The sequence below is a fragment of the Rhodnius prolixus genome, unplaced genomic scaffold (assembly GCF_049639745.1).
Source record: "Rhodnius prolixus isolate KJV_2025 unplaced genomic scaffold, Rpr scaffold_9, whole genome shotgun sequence".
Classification (NCBI taxonomy): Eukaryota; Metazoa; Arthropoda; class Insecta; order Hemiptera; family Reduviidae; genus Rhodnius; species Rhodnius prolixus.
This window is the reverse complement of record NW_027411604.1, coordinates 18,240,692-18,266,720: the sequence shown is the minus strand read 5'-3', so window position 1 is coordinate 18,266,720 and position 26,029 is coordinate 18,240,692. Positions and strand designations below refer to the sequence as shown.

Below are 26,029 nucleotides of genomic sequence, written 5' to 3'. Positions count from 1 at the left end.
GTTTTTAAGTGATCGATGTAAAATTATCTATAAATAAAAATTATTTGAAAAGTAGGAAGAATTTGTTAGACTGTCAATTCATGTTTTCACGATTACGTCTTGAAGAATTCAATCAGCAAAACTTGGAAATACACACCTTCTTTGTTGATTTCACAATAAATTAAGTCCTCAAAAAGTGCTAATGTATGGTAGTGCTTTGGTGAGAAATTTACACATTATTGGAAATTCTCATGGGAACTGTGCGAGCAATATGATAATTTGCGATTAACTAGAATGATCCGATGATACAGCCATTTTTTAATATTGTGCCAGAAGCGTTATAATTTGGAAATTGTCTGCTGCTATTACTGGCCAAGAGTACAAATGCCAGCTTATGACGATGTTACACAAAATTGGCAAGATCACAAAGTAAGTTCAAGTTGGTCTTTCTTTTTATGGCTGGATGCGGATGCTGAAGAATATGGATTATTTCTTTTTATTATTATTATTAGAATAATTTCTTATTTTTATTTTGAGATACCTGTTTGTGCAATTAGCTTAAGACTGATTTTCGCAATACATGATGAATATAGCAGTATTATGCGAACATTCAATTGCAATAGGAAAAAGCTGGCCAGTATTATAAAAAAAGAGGAGAGAATAATCGTTTTTTCAATACGAGTATATTTAAGAAAATATCAACTTATGTACATATTCAAATTCACACATTGGACAATCAATCACATCTTGATCACGAAAAAATTGATGATTAAAAAAAAAGTTATCACATTAGCTCGATTATAACTTTTTTCTTTATTTACTCCAATAAAATTCTTTCTGAAAAGCAAGTCTCACTAAGAATTATTTACATAACATTTCATAAGGTAAAAATTAATTACCATTAATTAATTAAACTAAATCAAACAGAAAAAGCGGAATCAATATAACAAGGAAAAGAAAGTATCAACACGAAAATAAATTCATTTTTACAAGAAAATATACCTCAGTACAATAATCTGCTTTTAAAACTAGAATCAATATCAGCAAATGATTTCTTTAAAAAATATTATTTATGAAAATCCCTTTTAAATAAAAAAACCTTTTGACAAGAATAATTTATGGAACAAACAACTACTTTCTTCTTACTGTTATTGCTACTTGCTTATAAAATAAACCTACAACGCTTTTAATTGATGGATATATTGTTTAAAAAGGCTAAAAACCAAATGTTAAACATTCAATTAATAAGTAAATACTCCTTCTTTTATCGGGCAATTTCTGAAAGGAGTTTAATATAATGAATTTACTAATAAACAGGCTGGAATAGTCCGGGCTAGCCCATCATTTCAGTAAATGTTTTTAATGATGAAGTTTCTTGAAGTTTTTACTTTCAATTCTCTTCTCTTAACAACTTCTGTTCTTAACTGCGGTGAATTTGATTTATTTGAAAATTGTGAAGGTTAAAAAGTTGTATAATAAAATGAAAATTTATTCTTTTACAGATCTTTTGCTTAACCAAAATATGTTTCTCAATAAAAAGAAAAAGAAAAGAGCACAATGTAAACACCACAATAATCCAAAGTAACCTTCCCACATAAATGGTGAACTGCTTTAAATACTTAGGTTTTAACTACGAAGATCTCCAAATAAAAAAAGATGATAATAATAAGCAGTAGATGAACATTACTATTCCGATGTATTTTTTGTGAAACAATGTTTACTGAAAATATGAATTGAAAAAATAACAGATTAAAGTGCATTGTGTTCATTGAATAGGAACTCAAATTTAAAATGATAATTTTGAATCAAACAACTTTTACCAAATATTAAATAATCTACCTTAAATAAATGTTTACGTGGATTTATTTTAGAAATAAAACTTCGTTTTATTGAAGGGAATTTGAACTATGAAAAGTATTTTCGGAAATATTTCCGCGAAATGATACCTTTGATTTCCTCAAACACTGGAAATTGTGTTTCCGAATCAATAGCCAGATTGAAGTGATATTCTTTACTGGAAATGATATATCTTCATTCATGCATTTAAATTTCTAACTTAATCTTCAGTCTCATTAAAAAAATTTAAGGATCTCAGGCAGGTTTTGTACGATATCACCAGAATTTTCTAAAAAATAAAACTTTAAAATGTCAACAGAGGATGACTCGCTTGCAGAGGTGCTACAATTGGTAATCAACCATCAACTCTGTTTTGTTTGTTTACTCATGATCAGATAGAAATAGTCAGAGTAAGAAGTTAAAATTCTTACGAGATTATTATCTTTGGAATAAATGAATTTGTTAAACAAACATATTTATAAAAAAAAATTCCAACCACAAAATTTCAAAGCCCGAGGAGGTTATAGAGTGCTGAATGATGTTATAAGGAGCACCACAAACAGAAACAATCCTAGTGTTATCGCAGCAAGTGAATATTGTGTGAAGTATATCCTTCCATAAAAGATAGCAGGGTAATAAAGGAGCTAATAGAGAATTGATGTCCACCGGACCAACTGCAGAATATCCAAAAAACGGCAAATTGTCCGGAATAACTATATTCGAGGACTAATGTACACTCACAAAGATTTCTTTAAGATTTGCAGAATTTTTTTTTTTTTTTTTTATCTATTTGTAACTTAAAATCGTACCAAATATTCTAAAATGATTGCTAAAGAATAATGCCCTAATTTGTTGAAGATAATTAATACTTGGAAGAATAAGTTTATTTAATTTTAAGTTTATTCTCTGAAATTATATTCGTGGATATAAATAATTAAAGTACACAATAAAACAAAACTAATTCCAAATCTTGAACTAAATGTTTTTCTACTGCCGATTATTTCAACTAGGCAATAATGATTTTATTTAATGGGCCCATTTATTGTGATTTCTTTTATTTTTTTCGCTAGATAAATATTTTCATCCGGTTTATCTTGCCTTTTTTTTCTTAATATTTCCAAATATTGCAAGTAACTGATTAAAAATAGCACAAGAAATAATATTATGGATAAAACTACAGCAAAACATCTGCTATGTACATTTTTAAATGTTCAAATGAAAATTGGATTCACACGACACGCGCTTTACATTCTTTCAATATTCATCTCTATCTTGTTTGATGATTCACAAGCAATATTGATTCTATCTGTCGGATTTAAGTACAAAACAGGCGATTTACTCCGACTAGTCCATATAATGTAAGTTAAAATATTCGAATATATAGATTTCTTTTTAAATATGAATTTAACTTTTCTTAATTTGATTAAATAAAATCTTTTGACTAAATTCAGTTTTTAAAATTGAAAAAACGTACAAACTTGTTATTGAAATAAACTATTTTATATATATATATAAGTATACAAATATTCCAAACACACACACCTATGACATATGCGCTCTTTTAATTTTTATTTTTAATGTACAGGCGATATTAACGTAAACTACTTTTTTTTTCTCTCTTTTATCCATTAAAAACTTAACATCCAAATAATAACAAAAAAACCAATATGGTCTTTCTCATATTTATACACGAAAGATCACGCATTATCTCTTCATTATTTATTTTATTAAGGACAATAAATATTTCGCAAATTCTAAAATTGTCGATGGTAATTCAAAAATGATTTGAGCGAAGGTGGTAATGGAAGTGCTTGTATTTTACTTCTCATAATAACACTATATACAGGTACATCTTTATCATCATCGGTAACAACTTTTTGTATTGATCCTTTAAGGGTGCAATTAACAAAATCAGAATCAGAATCAGAATTAATTTCCATTTGTTCTTCTTCAGTTGAACTAATTTCTGATTCAGTTGATGATCTGTGAGCATTTTCCATATCAGCGCATACACCACTATCAAATTTTTCACGTTTTGGCACTTTACATTTACGTTTTGAAACTGTTTCTTCTCCAGCTACTTCAGCAGTATCATCGTCATCATCATCTTCTGTATCTTCACCTTCAGATTCTTCATCCATTGCTGAACTTTCTTCAGTATCACCTAATACTTCTTGTAAATAATCGATTCTTGGTCTGCGTCCTAAAACAAAAGAAAACTTTTTATTTTAACACTAGTACTTTCAAGTAATTTGCATTGTTAATTTAGATTCCATTTCAGCAAAAAGTTCATGTTTTTAAATCAACTCTTGCACTGGTTTCTATCTACGTCAATATTTTTTAAAATAAACACGCTTTATTCACCAATATTTCCCTACACATGCCGAAAATTCCCTCGCTTATTTTATTGTACTGACCAATGCCATTTTAATGAAAGAAAAATCCGATTATATGAGTGTCTACTATATCAAACGCAGGAATTTGAAATTGTTATTGTTATTTTTTCCTTAATGTGTACATATGTTCTCTTTAATCTATACTATAATAATATTATAATATTTTATCTGATGAGTGTATAGTATAATATGAGGGTGAACCAGTAAGTATTGTCCATAGGCCTAGTGTGTGTAGTAAGTACATCTAAAGTGGAGTTCAATGACGTACTGGCCAACTTCATATTTTCAACTGTTCTTGAGTGACGTCACTTTAATTTTTTTTTCTAAAATCATTACTTTTTTCCAATAAAAATGTTATTACTCAGGAAGTTTTAGTCCGAATTCGATTCAAATGCAATTTGTAACCTTTGACTTCCTTATTTTAAGATAGCCTACTTTAAAATTGACTATTGGTCCATCTAAAAGAGTTTTCAATGATTTAAACAACTTGATAAACTAACACTGTTGAGTGCTCTTGAACACGTTTTCTTGCAATGAATGTCCAAGCCACATCGAAATTTAATAATATGTTACATGGACAAAGGTGGAACATGAACGAGAAATAAATCGCAGAAGAGACGCTTCCAGGCAAAAGAAATTGATCAGCTCGGCGAGAAATTCAAGAAGAGGAAGAACGCTGTGATAATCGGTAGTCGATGAACACTCTGAATACACCGCTGGACATGATGGTCAAGAAAAAAACTAACCTGGCATGGCTCTATATTGGGAGAAGGTTAATTTGTTTTATTAAATCAGCTACTAACCTATCAATAACAGAAACTTCAATTAAAAGAAACGTTAAGACCCGATGTAATGTGGAACAACCAATTGAATTTAATTCTTTATAAACAATCGGTTTCGGACTTTCATGCTGTGACGAAAAAAATCATTGATATTATCCAGTGCTGCGAACCTAACTATTCAACTTTCGAATAATAATAATTCAATAATTCGAAAAGTCTAATATTTAACAAGAACTGTGGCCAAGTAATCTGCCAAAATCTGAATAGTTTGTCTGGCAATATTTTAAGATTGCAAAATTAATCCATTTCCTGAAACGTCCGCGTATAGATGATTTTTTTTTTTTTTTCAATCAATTTATATGTGTATTAAATTCTAAGTTCCAAAACTGTACTAAAGTTTAAATTTCAATAAAAAAAAAAATAATGGCAAGCAAACTAATATTTAAATGAAATTCATGCAATAGCAAAATGCCTTATAAAAATAATTTACTCTTCCCGATCTTAAAAAACTAATTGAGTATTTAAGTGCGTAGAAAGGGTCATTCGAATGTTGTGAATGGTTTAGCAATCAAAGTAACCAAACATGAATGTAGCATGGTAAAATCTAAATGAGTCTAATAATTAATTATTTAAAAATTCGTTATTTAAATTTATATTTATTTTCAATAACTTATTACTAACTATAAACTACTACGTTTTCTTTTCTTTAACTTTAAACTTACTACCAATAGTAGAAGCAATGTCAATAACAGATCCGATACTACGAAAACCTCCAGACAGTAGGAGAGTAGGACGTCCAAACTCACCAGGAGCTCCACCCTCGTCTTCAGAACTCTCCAAAATTGGAATGATCAAATTTGGGAACAGTCTGCGACGTTTTGGTAAATATGTTTTCCTTTTTCTAATTACTATATTAGGATATTCTTCTTGAGCTTCTTTACGAAGTAGTGCGCGTATAACTGAACGACAAATCTCTTGCAATTGCAAGGGATTGACTTCGGCTAGAAAAAAAAACAACAAGATATTGTTTTAAAAAATGAAAATATTAAATTGAAAATATGTATTAAATGAAAAACGATTAGATTTTTTGTTTTGTAAATTCAATAATTTTGAATTGCATAAAAATAATATGTATAACCACCAATGAGAGGTTATTCCGCTCATGTCACTCAATTTACCTAATTTACTTCTTTCAGGGCATAGTACTAGCAGTTATAGATTTCAACAAAGCGATTTTAAAAGAAGAATGGAGGGAAGATTATGAATTATCGTTAAATATATTGTTTTGTCGGATCTTTTATTAAAGTTTATCGTTAGTAATTTAGCAAATAGATATTATAAAGCAAACTAAAAAAATGATTGACTGTTTTTTCGGACAGGCTTTTCGTCCAACTTGTCCTGGACATTAACATTATATATCAAAACAAAATCCTGGTTAGGTCCTCGGTGAAAAGGCAGTTTTCGCATCCGATAGTAATTACCTACTTCGGTGTGCTGTAATATCGTAACTAATCGATTTATTGAGCCCAGATGGTAGTTCTTGCACCCTAACGTTACCAATGAATCTATCTACGCCAAGGCCACTGAGAGTATAAATACTCCACTTTGTACCATAATGAGACGTCTATAAAACAAAATCCTTAAATTCATCCAATCCGTCCGAATAGGGAAGTCTTCAAAGGTAAACGTCTGAGGAGAAAATCCTTTTAATGGATTTATCAATCTTACTCAACACACTTTAATGAATAATGTAATTACGCTTCAGGCAATAGAATTGCAATGCTTTGTGGGTTTTAATTTGATATGAACCTAAATGAATGTACCAACGCTATCAGAGTTCTTTATTAATTTTACTTTAAAAAATGAAGCAAGCTATGGAATTACTGACGAAAAGCCAATTATTGTAATGTAATGTAAAAAAATTCATCCAAGTTGAGGGACTTCTCTATTCACGGTCACTATATTAGGAAGGGATTTAATTACTAATAATAATAATGTAGCTTCCTTAATATTCTTAACTTACTTTTTTTTTATACAATAAATTTCTCCATCACTTTTACAAACATTCTCTCCTCACTTTATGTAAATGAAATTCTTTATAAATACATTAAAGCAATATTTTTATTAAACATACGCAATGAAATTGAAGCATTATTGTCTTCTGGAGTTGGAAGTTGCAAAGTAGAGAAAGACACTGGTAAGACAACCCTAGATTCCCAGGTAACATCGGATTTCCTAGTGATTTGCATAAGTTGGTCATTTAGAGGCATTACCAAAACTCCACCTACCTTTAAAAAGAAAAAAACAAGATAGCGAGAAAAAAGAAAAGAAATTATATTAAAAAATTAAAGTAATGCCTAATAATTCACAACGAGGTATCAGATGTCATAACAGTCTATGACATATGATCTACCAACAGTGTGTCGGATACCTGACTTACATTACTATTTTTTTTTTTTTTTTTTGCGCATCAACAGCTGAGGTTATTAGCGCCCGGAGCTTTTTCCAGTGCACTGCCGGCCTCCGGACAGTGTTCTCTCGTTACAGACAACACTGTCCATCACCGGACAGTGAGCTGTAAGAAGCTCCTAGGAAGAGAAAATCTAAGGGTCAGCTGCTGGATTCGAACCCGGGACCTCCGCGTGGGAGTCCAGTATGCTAACCGCATAGCTAATCCCTTCCCTATTTTATTTTTTATTTTAATTTTTATCCATTTAATATCTAAAAATTTTGTGACGATGTCACAACTTACCTCATTAACTTCTAATGAGGAATATGAACAAAATATTTTCAATCTAAATATTATTAATCTAAACTTATTAGTTTTTGGTGATTATTTTACTTATTTAATTTGATAATTTAATAGAATATTTTGATTTTTCACATTGATTTCATGTTTTAAATAGCAGAGAGAATCGTATCAATAAGTTCAAAAATTTACTGAGATTTTGCCTGGACTGAATCTTATTTATGTGATAACCAAAATCCGCGATAATTTTTTTTAAAAAAAGGTCTCCATCAAAAACCGTTTATCGAAAGACACATAATTCTATTACTAAGACTAAAAAGAATAATTGAAGGAGAAAATAGAAGTCGGAATGAAAGGTGATGAGTTCTATAGATGTTCCGTTCTCTTTTAGGCCTGTCAAACCTGGTTCAATTCTTAAGTTCATTAGAAGATCCAGGGTGGCAGAAAAACGTTGAACGCAAAGACAAGGAAAAGGAAAACAAAAATAGGGTTTAATAAAAAAGGGGAAGTAAGGAGATAAGGAATAAAATTGGTTCAGAACTTGGATGTGTTAATGGGCTGTCATTCAATAAGAAAAGATAGCTGCAGTTGCAGCAAAACTGTAATAATGCACCTTGGTCATAAAAGAAGAAAGGTAAAAAAAGCTAGATATATGAAGCAACGAAATCAAAAATGAGGAATAAAGTTCAACAAGGCCGAAAACGAAGACGGAGGGTACAAATATAAAAGTATTAGAAGAGGTAATAAATACTTAATTCAATCTACAATATCCGTTCTAAATAGCTGGTTGGAATTAGGAGTCTGTAACTCCTTTTAACGTTAAGAAAGGCCACTACATTTCTAGATAAAGTAATGTATAAGTTGACACAGTAGCAGTAAAGCTTAATTTGAGATTCCCTAAACAGTTTTGAAAAATAAATCGTTTGTTTGCTCAGCATAACTCAAAGTGATACGAGGTGTGGCTATTAAATAACGAGAATATTGCTGTAAAATATTTTATTTTAAATTTATACATATTTAGTTATTATCACCTTCAATATACACCCCTCTCCTATCCCTACAACGCTCCATTTACCATTTACCATTGTTCGAAACAGTGCTGGAAGTCTTTTTCTGTGAGCTCCTGCATGAAGCGTGCCGCTTTTTCTTTCACATCTTCAATGGACTGTAATCGTGTTCATTTTAATGCAGATTTAACTTTAGGGAACAGATAAAAGTCACATGGTCGCCAGGACAGGCGAATAAGGCGGATGGCCTATAACTGGGATGTTGTACTTGGCTAGAAACGTCTTGATGGAGAACCCTTGACTTGTTCTTCCACAAATTGGGTCGTTTTTTCCTTACTCTTTCACGGAGTTGAGCAGACACCTCACGGCGGTAGTAATGTTGATTAATTATAATCGATATTTTCATCCGTTATCATCTCCGACGTCTTCTCGGCCATCTTGGAAACGCTTGAACCACTCAAAAACTCGCGCACGTGATTAATATTCATCGCCATAAACTTCTTTTAATAAAAGATAAGTTTCAGTAGGGGTTTTAACCAGTTTCATGCGAAATTTCACGACAATTCGTTGCTCTGCTACATGTTTAGTATAATGTTTTCGGCAAAACGAAACTAACACCTCTTACACAAACGCGTGAGACGCTGCAATCGAAAGAGAAGGCTTTACGCTGCATAGCTGTCGGTTGTTAGGATTTGGCGCATGCATAGTTCTTCTGTAGCAGTATCAGTCTCGTTATTTAATAGCCACACCTCGTAAATCGCAGAAAGTTCACATTTTCAAATTTCTTTAGATGCCACCATGGAGGAACACAACAATAACTTTCGTCAAAATTGATAAACTGCAAGTGTCATTTTACTAAAAAAAAAGAAGCATTTTGGGAGGGTGCTAGTTCGATAACGGTTGTAAAAAAATTTCTTTTAAGTTTTATAAAGAAGATTATTAAAAACATATTGTTCCAGAAAAAATAATTTTAGAGTTCTAAGTGAAAATCATGCGAAGCTTTCCACTAAAGTATCATTTCATTAAATTTTTCAAATTTTAATTCCAGTTTATTAATTCGAATTTAAATCGTAACCATAATTCCGAATTTCAAAAAAATAGGTTGATTGGAAGTAGTTTTCACTAAACTTTTTAATGATAATTAAATTTTACTTCTACACAATAACCTTGATTAGAAATATCCGAGAAAAAATATATTTATATTATATTTGAAAAGCAATTATTAGTCATTAAAGATACCTTAAGAAGATTTTTCATATAATTTTCATGATTTTCTGGACAAGCGGCGCCACAATAAACTCTGTCATATTGTCTAGTAGCACTATTTAAGCATAAACTGTTACCTTTATTATTAAAAAAAAAGAAGAGAAAAGGTTATTACTTTTCCTGAAAAAATGTACATAAATTTGAAATAAATACTTCACTGAAATTTTACCTTTGATAAATGAAGGTTCACAAAATTCATAACAGTCTAAAGCTGGAGATGTTCTTTTAAATTCGTTTAATCTATTGTATGCATAATCTATAACGTCAGCATGAAGTTCTACACCATGGTTAACTCCATAAGGACCTAGAGAAATAACATTGAAACATATAATTAAAAAACCTTTAACTCGATAATAATAGTATCACACAAAATGGTTCATGCGTTCACTTTTTCATAAATTTTTTTGAAGATAATTGATTTATTTTAATCTACTTTTGCGGACTCCTTAGATAAAGTAAAATATAGATTCAATTCACACGACAAGATTCAACAATGTATGAAAATTACATTACTTCATTATTGTGCCCTCTACGTCTACAAATGAGTGGTCAGCAAATAGTATTATCTTTTCAATTGGATTACTATTCCAATTTTATAAAAGCAAGACTTCTAACGAACTCCTTCAACAAGCGGATTTGACTGAATCATGGTCATAAAATACAGGCTACGAGAATTCTTGGAAGATAACTACTTCCCAACTTACAGAAACTCCTTGTAAAATTTTAATTTTGCGAAAAAATTTTAAATTTCTGGACAGAAATAAATTGACGATTCTTAATTTAGAATACAAAAAAAATAATAATTCTTGTTAAATATTTTCAGTTAAATCTTTTGACAACTCATTCATCGAATAAGTTCACATTGAGAAGCTGAATTATATAGCGAAGTACATTCTATGACAATTTTATGAATATGTGAAAAATGGTCCAAACTCTCAATGACTTCTACTCACAGTTTACGTTTATATATTTTTTAACTACTTTGTGTGAAAAACGCTCAAAACTAGAAAATTTATTTCATTACATAGCGTATTCCCTAAACTGATTTCTTCAAATTCATAATTAAATCCTATTGGGTTACAAAGGTAATAAGTCCTTACACTACACTTGAAGACATTGCAAAATCATAACTTATCTCCACTTCTCGTCAGAACAGTTGAACGTCCCAGAACATTTTCTGGGCCATTGTTTCAAATAAAGTTATAGTAAGTACACAAGTGTACATTGCACATAAGGATTTTTTTTTTTTAACTTGAATTCAAGAAAATTCTTGAATTTTCAAGAAAATAAAATTGAATAAACGAATGGTCACTTCCAATTACCTGAATTCATCTAAAAGCGATTCCTACGGTGGTGCACCGATTCGAAATAACGAATTAGAAATTTCTGCGATTTTCTGTTGGGAATTATGCTCCCAGTCCAGTGACTTCATTTAGTACCAATTCGTAAAAACTAAAACTTCCTCAAAAATGGAGAAAACCTTAAAATGGTTATCTCCAGGGAAAACTTAAAATCAAAGATAGTATAATCGCATTTCCTTCTCTTTCTAGTTGTAAGTGAAGGTTGTAATATAGTAATTTTCTACTACCTAACAATTATAAATATATAATATATAAAACTCAGGCACCCAAACGATTTCAATCAAATGTCGTCAGATATATTCTTTAATGCTTGGTAAAAATATTTGTAATTGCATTTAAAAAAAATATATTATGTACTTACTATATTAATTCAGTATGCGCAATTATTTTTATCAAATATTAAATAATATATCTGATTAAAATTTTATATATTTTTCATTGCGTCGTCAGGTTCCTTAAAAATTAAAACACAATTAAGAAAAAAATTAAAGACATACTTTACTTCTCCATGAGTTGTACAAAAAATTTATTATAGTTAACAAAATAATAATGATAATAATACCTAAAATAAGTCCAACCATGGTGCTTAGATAACCAGTGCCAGAACCTAAGTTTAAAAAACTAAGTCCTTGTGTTAGATCAAGACTTTCCATTACTTCACCATAAATACATGGGGCTGATAGGTGTATATTGCCTTTTTTCCATGCCAAATCTTTATACGCACTTTCTTGGCACTCGGGTAAAAAATAAAATCCACGATCTACTGCTCTAAATACTAATTCAATTGCAGAACTTTTAATATAATCTGCCTCTTTTAATTTATCAATTAAATCATCATGATCAACTCCAGCACTCACGGCACCACCCATTTCTTTCTGAAAAAAAGAAAGAAATATATATATATATTTTGTATAATTTTTTACAAGTTAACAATACACTACCTTCCCAGTTGACAAAGAAAAATGTTTACTTGAACCAAGAAATGATATGTTATAAACAAATAATCGAACTAAATGAACAAAGCAAGTGAATTATTGCTCTATTCTTATCGAAACACAAAATAAACATAATGACTAAGCATGGTAATAAATTGTAACAATTGATCGATTTTGTATCGATGTTTTACTCGTGGCTACTTTTTTTTAAATTTTAAAAAAAGGATACTCTAAAATCTAAATAACTGCTACTATTGTTTCTTATTCTTCTGAAAAATAACATAATAGGAGCTAACTCTTAATTCATTTGTAGGTTTTACTTAAATAATTTAATTGAATCTAAGCATTTCATAACCTTTAACACCTATTTTTTCAAATGAGCTATAATTGCAACAACCAAATTAGCTAACGTTTTCAACATTTTCTTTACTATAAAAGGGATAGCGGAATAAGAGGGGTCTGGCGGCCCCCACCGGTTTTGAAACAATCGACCCAAAAACTTTGGAGGAGACCGAAAAAAAATTTTTTGAAATTTTTTCCGACCCTCTCCAACCCCACAAAAACCCGTAAACGAGAAAAATGTGTTTTTTTGATATTTTAATTTTTTTCGAGCGTTCTAATCCTTTTAAAGCGGTTCCAACGCAACTAAAAATTTATTTTGGATGTGTAGATGTTCCCTGAATTTTTTCGGTTTTTACTGTACAGTTAAATGAAGTGAAACATAGCTTTGAATCCAAAAAAATCGTTAAAAATCGGGATTTTTTAAAAACAAGTCTTCGGCATTTTGGGCTGACTCGATGGAAAATGACGGCCTAACTATGGTTGAAAGATACACTCTTACTCTACAAAATGGCGCAATTGAAACTCAATTTGGTTGCTTGTTGTCTGCGATAACTCAATTTGAGTAAAACGCGAATTTAAAAGGTATGCGATTTTGGCCTATAAAATAAGTCACAATTTAATTAAACAAAAAAAGCACCAAAAATAATGTTCGTATAAAGGTATTCTAAATCGCTGATCAAGAATTTGATGTCAAAACCATGTTTCGACAATTGACAGCTGTTAAAAATGCTGTCAACAAAAAACGAAGAATTCATTTTTTTTCAATTTTTTTTAAATGCACGGATAATTGTTTTTATTTTCAATTCATTGAGGTAATTATAATCTTGAATTTAATGATAAAAGTATATGTTGATAAAACGTCATATCACATTTTTTTAGTTTGATTTTGTCGAAGATGTTAATTTTTTGAAATTTTTTTCGCTAAAACAGAGATGCCACCAAAAAAACGAAAACTTCCAAATGATGAATGAATGATGAACCTGTAAAAAGGATCTTCAAATCTTTTTCTGTCATTTCGGGAAAGTCTGATACATCGTCTGATGTCAATGGTTTGAAGATCCTGATGCTGACAAGTTTGAGAGTTCTGATAATTGTCGTTCCACACGATCACGATCTTGCGGAAAAGTTTCATGATGACTGTGGCTTGTTGATGGTAAATTCGGATCCGCACTGACTAGACGAGTTGAACGACGACATTTTCCGCACAGAACGTTTCCTACATCCACTTCTTTGTCCAGTTCAACCGAAAACAAGTTGGCTTCTTCTTCTGAAGTAATGACTTTTTTTTGCCTGGTGCCGTATCGCAACAGTAGGTCGCATTTTATGCACCTTTCATCATTTGGAAGTTTTCAAATCCAATTCCTCGGATTCGAATCTACCATCAACAAGCCACAAGTAGATTATTCAACAACAATTATTGATTTCTCAATTGTAATTTAATTTAGTCCCCTTAATTTTACTTATAGTAAAATATTGGAATAATTAGCTGTCCTAAAAATATGCATATCTTATTTACTTTATATTACATATATACAACATTGTGGGATAAATACCTAGATTGAGAATGTAATTGAAGAAAACTATATTATTTGCGATAAAGCCAGATAATTATTACCTATTATCACAAACGTTTGACTACTACATAGAATAACAATTACTTTAATACTTTTACTTTATATACTTTTATCATTAAATTCAAGATTATAATTACCTCAATGAATTGAAAATAAAAACAATTATCCGTGCATTTAAAAAAAATTGAAAAAAAATGAATTCTTCGTTTTTTGTTGACAGCATTTTTAACAGCTGTCAATTGTCGAAACATGGTTTTGACATCAAATTCTTGATCAGCGATTTAGAATACCTTTATACGAACATTATTTTTGGTGCTTTTTTTGTTTAATTAAATTGTGACTTATTTTATAGGCCAAAATCGCATACCTTTTAAATTCGCGTTTTACTCAAATTGAGTTATCGCAGACAACAAGCAACCAAATTGAGTTTCAATTGCGCCATTTTGTAGAGTAAGAGTGTATCTTTCAACCATAGTTAGGCCGTCATTTTCCATCGAGTCAGCCCAAAATGCCGAAGACTTGTTTTTAAAAAATCCCGATTTTTAACGATTTTTTTGGATTCAAAGCTATGTTTCACTTCATTTAACTGTACAGTAAAAACCGAAAAAATTCAGGGAACATCTACACATCCAAAATAAATTTTTAGTTGCGTTGGAACCGCTTTAAAAGGATTAGAACGCTCGAAAAAAATTAAAATATCAAAAAAACACATTTTTCTCGTTTACGGGTTTTTGTGGGGTTGGAGAGGGTCGGAAAAAATTTCAAAAAATTTTTTTTCGGTCTCCTCCAAAGTTTTTGGGTCGATTGTTTCAAAACCGGTGGGGGCCGCCAGACCCCTCTTATTCCGCTACTCCCTTTCTCATGTTAACTATTAAATAAAATCTATGGCCTTGACCGGGAGGATCGATCTGTACGTATAAAAGGCATTACAAAGTTTAAGTAAGTTTAGAAGCAATCATCAGCTACTCGTCCAAACTTACTACAGCATTACACCAGCAAGATTGGGCTACTATTAAATCGATCGTAGACCTCTTCAGGGCCTATTTAAGATTGAGGTATGTGTCGCATGGCCTGACTGGAAGAAAATGAAACGACTGTGTAGTGCTTTTATTGCCAACCATCGTACAAGTAACTGTATCACAGGATTTCAAGGAAACATTTTATTTTTTTTACAAAATTGTTAAAACTGTGCGTAATAAATCAAAGTAAAGGTAGTCCAGCTAATTATTTCTTTTAACCCAAAGAATAACCTAACATATAAACAGATATCCCACTTGGAGCATATCCTAATTGCTCTTTACACACTTTATGCATAAAATTTTTATTTTATTTAAAAATTTTAGAGATAAGAAATAACGGAAGTGCTAGCTAAACAAATTACTTCCTTGTTATCATCATAAGAACTAAAAAAATATGAATTTTTGTTGAAATCAAACTTTCTTAAAAGTTACTCTGTTCGCATAAATGCCTTTTTACCAAACGGAGGAAGCAAAATAAGCAATATTTTATCTTTACCTACAAAATATGCATGCGGCAATTTTTTTTAATTATTTAACAAGAAGATTAAATAAGTTTACAGTAAACCCTGAAACTGTAGAAATCATCTACGGTAATTGTTGAGAGGTGACTGAATATTAAAATCTATTCGTCACTCTAGTATTTTGCTCAGTATTATACGATATGACTTCAGCAGCTTACGACATTGTTATCCTAAAATGCTCTACTTGAACAAGACACTAGGAAAAGGAATCGTAAAGAACAGCAAGGAAGAATCATAACTTTCTCAGAAGACTGGAGTGATGGCTGTTTCGCATTATTGGCCTAAGAAAAACTTTTCTTCAAGTCAAAGAAGCATACAGGATAGGAGACATATTCAAAAACTTAAAAGAGAATTAGGACTTGAAAAAGGAAAATATGGGCTGCCCTAGAATAAGAGTAGTGAAGGACTCTCAAAGAAGTATTTATAAAAACCTGATGCAAGTTGGTATCAACAACCTAAAGCTTGTACTGTAAAATAATGTAATACAATTAATAAAATTATTCAGAGAAACATGCCTTGAGATGTCCTGAATTGACAAATATTTTTTGGAAGATTAATTTATTCTATCTCATTCGGTGTGCGTTTTATTCGAACCAAATATTCCATACAAAAAATACTGCAAGTTAAAATTGATTTCTGTCAAATTCTACTTCTTCATAAAGGTTTTTGTTAAATTCTTAGAAGTATTACGATTCATCGAACGATTTATTATTGTTTTCACGACTTTATCGAAAACAGTTTCAACTTCCAAGATTTGCATTGAAATCAAGCAAAGTATATGCTGTCATTACTTTATTAGAGTTTGCTTCCAGCTTCAAGGTTAAACTATTCCAAGCAAAAGCTCCTATTCTGCACAAAATTTGATCCAAAACATATTTAACTTAAAGTCCTTTAAGAACTAAATAAGTGAGAGCACTCAAGAGAGAGCTCAAGCCCAATTACAGACCAGAGAGGTGTAATTACTTATGGCTAGCATATGGCGTTCAATTCTATCACACTAGCTTCTATTGCCAAGAGGCTGAGTAATTGACCGCGAATCTTTACCCAGATCAAATTAGCACATTCCGATTTAATCTCTGACTTTAGGACCAGAAAACATCTCCAAAGGAGTGGTCAGCAGACTGTGCAGGATGGCAGAGAAAGAAAACGCCTCTTATACTTGTCTGATTGCATGGCAATCGCTAGTTTGATGTGAGACTTCTTGCACTTGGAGACCAGAGATGGTATGCATAAATGACTGAGGAGTCTTCACTGTAACTTTTTTTTCGATCTATTTCCTAAATTCCAATCTAAGGTTCTTCAAATACATTGCTAATAATCCTGGATTAAATAAAATAGATTTTCGAAAATGTAACTATACCAAACTAAAATTAAGTATTTCAAATTTTTTTATGGATTTCTACAAAATAGCTCTATGATTATTTCAAATAAATGAAAAATCTAAAAATTTATATAATTATTTAAATAAAATAAAGTTTCTGGGAACAATGGGACATTTCGATAAGTCTCGATTGGCTGGCAACAGACTCAAGCGGAGCTAGAAGCAATATATTTTTATGCTTTGATTTCATAAGAGAGCGAATAATTCCATTCCAAGGTCGTCATGGTGCCTTTTGTGGCATTGCAAAGTGGCAATCAATGCGAATATCAAAGAATGGTTGCAAAACAACTCACAGAAACTCTAAGCCAGAGGCATCAAAGAAATCACTAAGTCTTCGTGTTTTCATTTCTATAATGTTGATCGAATGATGTTTTTCTAAATAGGTAAATGATCTAACTATGATTTTGTGAAATGATCAACTAAAAATGAAATATAATCAAAATACTTCCACACTTATTAGCGAGTTCTTTGACAAACTAAAAAAATTCCGAATAGGGAGTGATAGTGAGATGATGTACCTTTAACAGTCTCCTCTCAGTCTCCTGGTTTGACCCTTGCAGATTGAAGAAGAAATAGTTAATACAAAATAAATCCAATGCGACCTTAAATACATATTGTGGCTACCTTAGATTTTAGGTTCGTGCACATACTGTAGTTATCCACAAAGTGTGCAAAGTTAAAATATAGATGTTGCGAATATAAGTAAGTAAGATGTGCCTTGGACGTAATGCCAGTCAGCATTTATAGATCTTTATCATTGCCTTTGGTGTGAATGTAAATGAGAAGTTTAAAATTTCAATCGAAACTGTTTTCAATACTGACATGGGTAGTTAATTCTAATGTCTGATTTCTGACTGCTTCACCATAGAGGTTAAGACTCGATTTTGTTGACAAGTTATTTCTCTTAGGGGTCGCTGAATAAGCAAGAGGTATTTTAAATAGACAGTCCTGTTTACCTTCACTAATTTACGATTATTTTTTAATTTTCGATTATAACTAATTTTAGGGCTTCAAAGAGGGGCTACGACTTAGAAACGCTACTGTCAAGATATCTTAAATTTCAACAAGATATAAATAAATGTAAAAACATTTTATCACTTGTACTTGAAAAAATTTATCAATGCATATAATGAGATAAGTATATGTGTTCAACCATTTGGGTACAGTCACAGGTAAATCTAGCTCGTTATCATATTCGTATACATTGTACCCGATGTACGATCAAGGGTGTCACCATAATTAATCTTCCAAATCTAAAACTTTCCCAAATCCCTTTCCAAATCTAATCTAAAACTGAACAATTAAAGGGGGCAACTTGATAAGTTGAGTTACACACTCTACAGTCGATAAGAGATCAAGTGGAACACCTAAGGGAGAAAATCTGGTTAACATATTAGTTAATTTCATTTTTACCGATATTTGTACACACTCTGTAAAAAAAATGTGTTGACAAAAAAAATGCTCATGGCTGGAAAAAGGATTTTAGCAAACAGATTAATATCATTCATATACAGTTCATATTCAAAAAATCAATTACTAAACCTAAACTGCTATTTTTTTCTTACAAATTTTTTATAAAGGAATCACTGCATTAAGAGTAAACTATTCAGGGATTGGACTTATTAACCAATTTATTTTTGCAAATGTCTCTAACCCCTATTTTTTTACATGATTAATATTAAACATCTGAAATACCAAAGAAAAAATATTTATTAATTTTAAATTTATTATATCAAAATTAATAAGGTCTTACACTTCTGAATGATAGTAAAAATAAAGATGGAGATATAGAGAGATTGTGAATATCTAAAATTAACCACTCATAACTAAGGTTAATGCCTCAAAATGATTAACATTTGGGTAGCCAATTATTTCCTATATTTTTCTTAAATTTTTTCAAATTGGTTAATATGAAGTGTTTAATATCAATTATATAAATAAATTAACGCCACAACTATAACAGATTGAGATAAAATTATTTAAAATTTAAATGTCATAAGATGTATAGATATATTTATTAATTTAATTAAATTCATTTAAACCAGAGAAAACTTTTTTGTATTTAGCAAGTATATAAATAGAAGCAATGTTTTAAAAGTAGCTTCCTTACACAAAAGAACTGTTTCATCAAAAGAAAAAAAAGTTTGCAAATTCCGTTTTTGGGAAACAAATGGAAATGTTTTGATAATACGTACGTACCACATTCACTGTTCTTTGAAACGAAAATTAGCAGATTAGTGTTTAAACGTTAATTAGAATTATGTAATGAGAAGTAATAAACAACGTAATTGACGCATCAAAAAATTTATAAAAAAAAGTTTAGAGAAATTATAGAAAAAAAATGAAAAAGGTGATCAATAAGGAAGATGAATTTAAAATATGTCCGAGGTTTGAAACTTATATTAAAATATTTGCCAATATTCAATTTAATTACGACATCTCATTTCTTGCGCGTCATCATAATAAAACAAATTAATTACATCCGTAATTAGTGATGTAAAAGTAGCAAATTTATGTGCAAGTACTTGGATTAAGTAAGTCGTTTTGTTACTGAAGTAACCTTGAGAAAGTTCATTTATCAAATTAGAAAAATTCGTTTACTCCAAGAGAACAATGGCATTCAATAATTCTAGGAACACATAAGAAAGATGTAAAAAATATGTTTTAATTAATTTAAATCAATGGAAGTGACTGAAGAATTTGTTTCCCTATAGATTACAGTTCTTACATGTACATAATTTCTGAATTTGTAAGAAAAATTTAAAGTGGTTTTAATAAATTGACCTCTAAGCTACATTCCTATGTTGAGCTAGCTAAAAAATCTAGATAAACAATACAATATTGTTGAAATGGTCATGTTTTCTCTATTCAGATCTAAAATAAAAAAAAGTAATGAATAAACTAAAATTAAACCTACCTTTATTAATTAAACAATATTCTTCGGCTATTATGTTAATTGTAATTAAGTTGAAACAAATATTTGAACGGAAATTTTAGTTTATAAAGATCATATTAAATAGTCTGCAATTGCATTTAATATAACGGTCCACTAAAAATATTTAAGACGTAAAAAAAAGGGCAGATTATCTTATAACACTTTCTAGCATTCATTAAATACAAAATCATGTGTACAAATAAAAGGTACAAATGACACAATATGACGAATACTAAAACTTTAAACAAGAACGAATTTACGGAAAAAAGCAAAAGCAAAAAGACATTACAAGAGAGTTACTGTCAAAGCCCCAGCTGAGAACTTGTTTGTCTTGTCTGCCGTAAGGCCTTCAGGTCATAACAAGTCAGCTGATTGCCTTCAAAATCTTATCTTTTTTTTTTCTATACCCTCATTTCATTTGGATTAATTTTAGACTATAATTTTAAAATTTATTATTTTCTAATCTATTACAATACTGTGTATCAAATATTTGGTGCTATTAATATGTAACCTGCGTCAAAATGCAAGTCTTTTAACTACCTATTTGTGTATTTACTATTTACACTCAAGTGATAGTTTTAGTTTACTACTACTATAGTTTTTATGAACTCTGCTGCTATTTTCTACTAATTACAATTTTTTAGTCATCACTTATCAAACATCATCTCAATTTATTTAACATTTATGCTTTGAATTGAATTTTATTTTTCTAAAACAAATTTAGAGAAGGAAATTTATTATTTATAAGTTTATAAATAGATGAAGTGCGTTAATGAATAATCAGTGTTTTTCTTCCAGTCATTTAATATGTAAAGTTTCAAGCAATTTGTTAAATTAAGAAATAATATTAAATATTCCTGGTATTATTGGCAGAATAGGAATCCTGTGCGGCCTAGGCTTGTTCCTTAGAGCGCTTCCATTAGGACGGTTTTTATTTATTGCTAATAATTTAGCTCGGAAAATTCATTAACTTCATTGATATTTATTTAGGTATATACATATGTACATAAAATCCAACTACTAATGCATTAATAAGATAACAACAAATATAACATTTTATTTATACTAGGGATTGTTCTTTTTGCAAAAGCCTAATGGCTGGGCTAATAAAAATTATTTGACGGCTCTGAATGTCTCATGAGTTTCTTCTATGCTTCTTTTACACCATAATTCTTACTTGGGCAGAAATTTAGCTAATTTATTATTACAGGTTAATTCAGAAAGAAGTAAAACGCTATAAATCGCGAATGGTTAACTTTTAAACATAAAAGTAAAAACCCATTTTTTCCCATTCAAACAAAAGCCATTGTAAAAAAATTAATAAGCAGGCAAACCAGTAATAATTTCATATTTCGAACAAAAAAGTCCATTGGTGATAATTGCAATACTTTTGATTTGGTGAATATAGATAGCTACTTTTTTGGGGAAATTAATCACCGAGGATATGAGAATTTTTTTTTAAAACTATTGCGGTAAATAAGGAGAACTCTACCGTAAAGATATTTATTATTTAAAATGCCATGCGTATCGGATTGGGTATATAGCTTAAAAGAAAAACTTAAATATTTTTTTGTACTTGGAACAATTCATAACCAACAAATCTAGCGATAGATTTGAAATCAACTATAATGATCGAATAATATCAATCGGGAAACAACCCGACTTAAAATTTTTAAATATTTTAAGACTACAAGTCAGTTTAAAAATTATTCTTAACAGTTATCAGTGACAACTTTGAATGAATCTTAATATATTTTTTGAGAGATATACAAGTGTTATACCGTATAAATATATAAACGGTTTCAATGAAAATATAAAAGCAACAATCTCATGAAGAAATTTATAAAGCTATTCTTTCTAATTTGAAAATATGAATCATAATTGCTAATATAAATGAAAATATTTTACAATAATAAGTAAAGAAATTTTTTAATCGATCATAAGACATCGATGGTGTAAAACATCAATTCGCTGCGTACTGTGAATATGATCAGTTTTCCGTATTATTTTTATTATTGGCATTTCATTTGGTTGAAGATGTGAGTCCCACTAATCTCTTAACTTTTATTTGTTGAACTTGAAGGTAAATATGTAGTATATTATTAATGAGAATTATATTGATTCTACTGTCCTAAGTTACATTTTAGAAAAGGTAATTATATACAATTTGTAATTTATTGTTGTTACTAAATTTTGTGTGTGTTAGGAATGATGATTGAAAAATTATTGTGGAATACTTTTATAAACTTATTTTCTCTATTTTCTTGGTAAATTTTAATAAAAAAGTTTTACTTACTTCATTAATTACTTATTAAATTGAATTAAATTAATATCAGCTGTGAAAACAGATTTACATTAACGTCTCCTTAAATGTTTTTTTTTTTTTTAGGAAAATATAATTTTCTTTAGGTAAATATAATTTTTTTTTATGATAATGGGAGTTTAAAATTATTTATCTTTAGAAAATTACTGTTTAGTAATAAATATAATGCGCCAAGCTAGTATAATAATAGAAAACATGATTTATTATGTTTATTTTGTGATACTTTAATTATAAATGATTATTTTATTTTTAACAATTTTTGCGATAGAGTAAACGTTTTTCTCTTTGGCGGGGAAAACTATGACTCTACTTTCCCCTTTAAGTTATGTTGGTACATCTGTTCGTGTATTTCAACTTGAGAGGCATTTCTCCTTCGGAAATCAATTTATTCAATTTGTTATTTGTATATTGGTTTTTATTTTATAGACATTGTGAGGATAATTACGAAGTAGAAGGAGAATATTCATTTCTTTTTAAAACGATAATTCTTATTAAATATTTGTCGGGAAATTTTAACCGGCTTTGTTAGGTTGTACAACTGTAAGGGATTCATAGTGAATGAGTTGTGGAGAGTTATCTTTATATTAATATATGGAAGATTTGTTATGAATTCAATGAACGAGATGATGTAAAAAAAAATGGTTGATTTCATTCTTATGACTGTAGAATGTTTCCATAGGTATCGTTTTTTGCAAGTTTTATTTTATTTTAAGATGCGTTATGGTGTTTGGCTTACTACCTAGAGAGGGGGAAAAATATTTTAAAATGGTCACAATATTCTGTTAAATATTTACTAAGAGAAATGTATTCCTAGATACCCGCGCTGTTAGTAACAAATTTTCTAGTTTGTTTGCAATAGCTTTTAAAATTTTCCTCCATTTAATTCATTTCACTAATGAATAGCAATAGTAGTTCCCTACATTATAGAATCTCTTGTTTGAAGAGAGCATTATATTAATTTTAATGAGCTAGAAGTTATTATTGTAAAGTTTGTTTGTTTTTTAAAAAAATAGCTTATCTATGACAATTTTTTCAAAACATTAATTCCTAATTAGAAAACGCGAACATTACTGTTTTTCAGTAAATCATTCATTTTATGTTCTATTTCAGACATGAATGAAGACAATCAAAGAATGGCTGTTGACAATTCAAACATCATTGTTGACAGCATGGGTGGTTCATCCATAAGTAACAACGTAACAGCCACTGGATCCCATTTAGAGAAAAGAACTCTACCATTATTGTATGTTCAAGCTCCTATATCAAAAAATTTAAGTTCAAGTGATAATTCTTTTAATGTACCGAAGGTTGTACCAACTCCAGTCACCAATAATGTAAGTTTCATCGCTGTATTTATTTATATCTACTTTTTTTTTTTGTATACAGTTTGATATTTAAACTTTTTCCGTTTTATGAATTTGGTATATATTCCATTTGATTGTACTTAATAGTGAGAAATAATAATTCACATCCCATCCTTAACTTTTTAAATGTTTCAATCAAAAATTTGTTCGTGAATCATTCGGGAAATCAGAATTAATAGCGTAATTCTCAAATTTTGCCAACCTTTTGTTCTCACCCTAATTTTTTCTTTAGTGTGAATTTTGATTGAACTCTTTGTTAATATGATGTTAAAATAATTACCATGTTTACTTCTCAAGATTTAATAATTATTATTCTTACAAACATTCGCTCTTAACAAATATGCAGTTGTAAGAAGTATGAAATGATTCCCTGATAACTTAGTTTAAAGGCTGATCAACTAAAAATAATTTAAACATTTTAAAACAATGTAAAACATGTCTAATCCCTTTTTATCAGTTTTTTATAAAAGAAATTACTCCGCTATTCTATGGACTCCTCTCAGTTGTAAAAAGCGTCAAATTTATTTTAAAAAAAGAAAAATAATGGGTTCCTGCGAGAAAATATTTCACCTTCAAATTTTTAACGTTAAATTTCCATTGGAAAACGTTACATTTTATATTATTACGAAAGAGAGAGAGATTAACATAGTTTATATATGAATTCTACATGGAAAAATTATTACTTTAAATAATTAAATAAACTTTTAAAAATAAATATAAGGTCCTATTATTTGATACCTATTGCAAGAATGGTTACGCAGACATTGTAGGAACTATATTCTAACGGAAGGTTTCAAAACCCTAACAACAATTCAAATAGTATTTATTGTACTGCAAAAAACATTTTAAAAAAACAAATGAACCTCTATCTTAAAACTGCAAGTGACGAGCTTAAAACTAACTACTAGAGATCATTAACTGCGTTAACCTGTATTATTATATGTTGTTACCGTTCTGTTACCCATCTGATTTGATTGTGTGGCATCAAAAACATCAGTATTTTAGCACATATGGAATTTTCATTTGTGTATTCAACAAAAATCTTAATACGTTCATAAAAAAAAACACTACCAATTTTGCATATTGCTTTATTTTAAATACTTTTAAAATAATTAGATATTCTAATGCCATCATTGTTTTAAACATTGGAAGAAAGGTTATGAATCTTATATGCTTTTACGGACGTGGTATATGCATTTATGACGTGCTTAGGTGTATATGCAAAAATAGCTAGAGATAGTAATTAGTTATCGCCTTATTTTTTTGCCCTACTACCAAATTAGGTAGTACATATTTTTCTATGACTACTTTCCCCACAAATATAAATTTAGTAATATGCGCTTCTCTCTTCCCATTTATTAGTCCAAGCTCACTACCACTATACCCAACTATACTATTGTGTATGTGTAATTAATACTCTGGAATCTGAGAGTTTTCGATAGCCAACCAACCTAAAAATAAAAGGGTAATATTTGTACAAATTAATACCGTGTGTTGATGCAATGGAAATTTAATAAAGAACACGCCATTGAAATAGTTTATTCGCTTGGCCAATCCCAACCGATATTTGCGATGATGGTGTTCATTGTAATTTGTTGTTTCTGTTATAACTATCGTTCATGAATTTTAATGTGAAAGGCCATCTCTTGCATAAGGATGTAGTTGGTTCACAATTTAATTGTCCTAATAAGAATTCTAAATTTAGTAGTTTTTAAACCTAAGTCTTTTTAGTCACTGTTCATTTGTTCAAAATTTTAAGATGTTTCGGATATCTGAGGATTTATCGTAGGTCTCAAAGTGATTTTAAATTAACCAACAAGTTATATTTATGTGTAACTATCAGTTAAATGTTGAAATGTTGACTCGGTTGGTTTTTTAGTATTCCTTCTCACCCACCAAAACTTTTTTGTAATTTAGTCTTGGTGTGACTTTTGGTAATACACATATATAGAGAAAAATATATGTAATAAATCTCTGCTAAACTGTTTTGAATAAAATCGTTTTGTTTTTTTAATAAAAAGTTACAAATAGTTTGTGGGTTTATAATAAAGCCATATTTGGGTTTACAAAGTTTTTGATTATTTCTTTAAAAACAATCCCTGTGTGCATCTTCAGTATTTTTGAAAAAAAGACCTGATAAAGTAATGCCTATTTTTTTCAGGCGGGCTTTTTACGTCCACTACCAAATCAGGTGTTGTGGACAGAGTCAACTAAGAAACATCATAATTTCCTTTTATTAACCATTAAATGAATTTTTAG

General features: G+C 29.7%; 2 protein-coding genes across 12 annotated transcripts in view; one reads left to right on the top strand and one right to left on the bottom strand.

Annotated features, from left to right (window-relative positions):
• Positions 1 to 643: 643 nt before the first annotated feature.
• LOC141453945 (protein-L-isoaspartate O-methyltransferase domain-containing protein 1-like) lies at positions 644 to 20,434 on the bottom strand. 2 transcript variants are annotated; one of them, XM_074127600.1, is made up of 7 exons: positions 20,066 to 20,434; positions 11,939 to 12,251; positions 10,185 to 10,319; positions 9,989 to 10,092; positions 7,128 to 7,281; positions 5,800 to 5,994; positions 644 to 4,018 (listed from the first exon to the last, which is right to left on the bottom strand). In XM_074127600.1, exons 2-7 carry the CDS (start codon positions 12,243 to 12,245, stop codon positions 3,570 to 3,572), a joined length of 1,344 nt encoding a protein of 447 aa, XP_073983701.1. In that variant the 5' UTR covers positions 12,246 to 12,251; positions 20,066 to 20,434; the 3' UTR covers positions 644 to 3,569. The 2 variants fall into 2 exon arrangements, with proteins under 2 accessions (XP_073983701.1, XP_073983700.1); XM_074127599.1 differs by having other exon boundaries at positions 5,716 to 5,994; positions 20,066 to 20,432.
• l(3)mbt (lethal (3) malignant brain tumor) overlaps positions 19,191 to 26,029 on the top strand; it is a 28,647-nt gene continuing 21,808 nt past the window's right edge. Inside the window, exons 1-2 of one of the 10 annotated variants that reach the window (XM_074127581.1) lie at positions 19,191 to 19,339; positions 23,517 to 23,740. In XM_074127581.1, the coding sequence (XP_073983682.1) occupies positions 23,519 to 23,740 (222 nt within the window). In that variant the 5' untranslated portion in view covers positions 19,191 to 19,339; positions 23,517 to 23,518. Of the gene's footprint in view, positions 19,340 to 22,015; positions 22,236 to 22,787; positions 23,086 to 23,516; positions 23,741 to 26,029 lie in introns of those variants that run through there. The other 9 variants (XM_074127575.1, XM_074127574.1, XM_074127576.1 and 6 more) reach the window with 9 other exon arrangements.

Bases quoted from the DNA above. Each gene is read 5' to 3' on its own strand.
- LOC141453945 (XM_074127599.1), bottom strand. From the start codon at position 12,245: ATGGGTGGTGCCGTGAGTGCTGGAGTTGATCATGATGATTTAATTGAT. The intron at 10,320-11,938 runs GTATTATTATCA...TTATTTCTCTAG, and splicing joins CATGGTTGGACTTATTTTAG to GTCCTTATGGAGTTAACCAT. The intron at 7,282-9,988 runs GTATCTTTAATG...TTCTTTTTAAAG, and splicing joins ATATGAAAAATCTTCTTAAG to GTAGGTGGAGTTTTGGTAAT.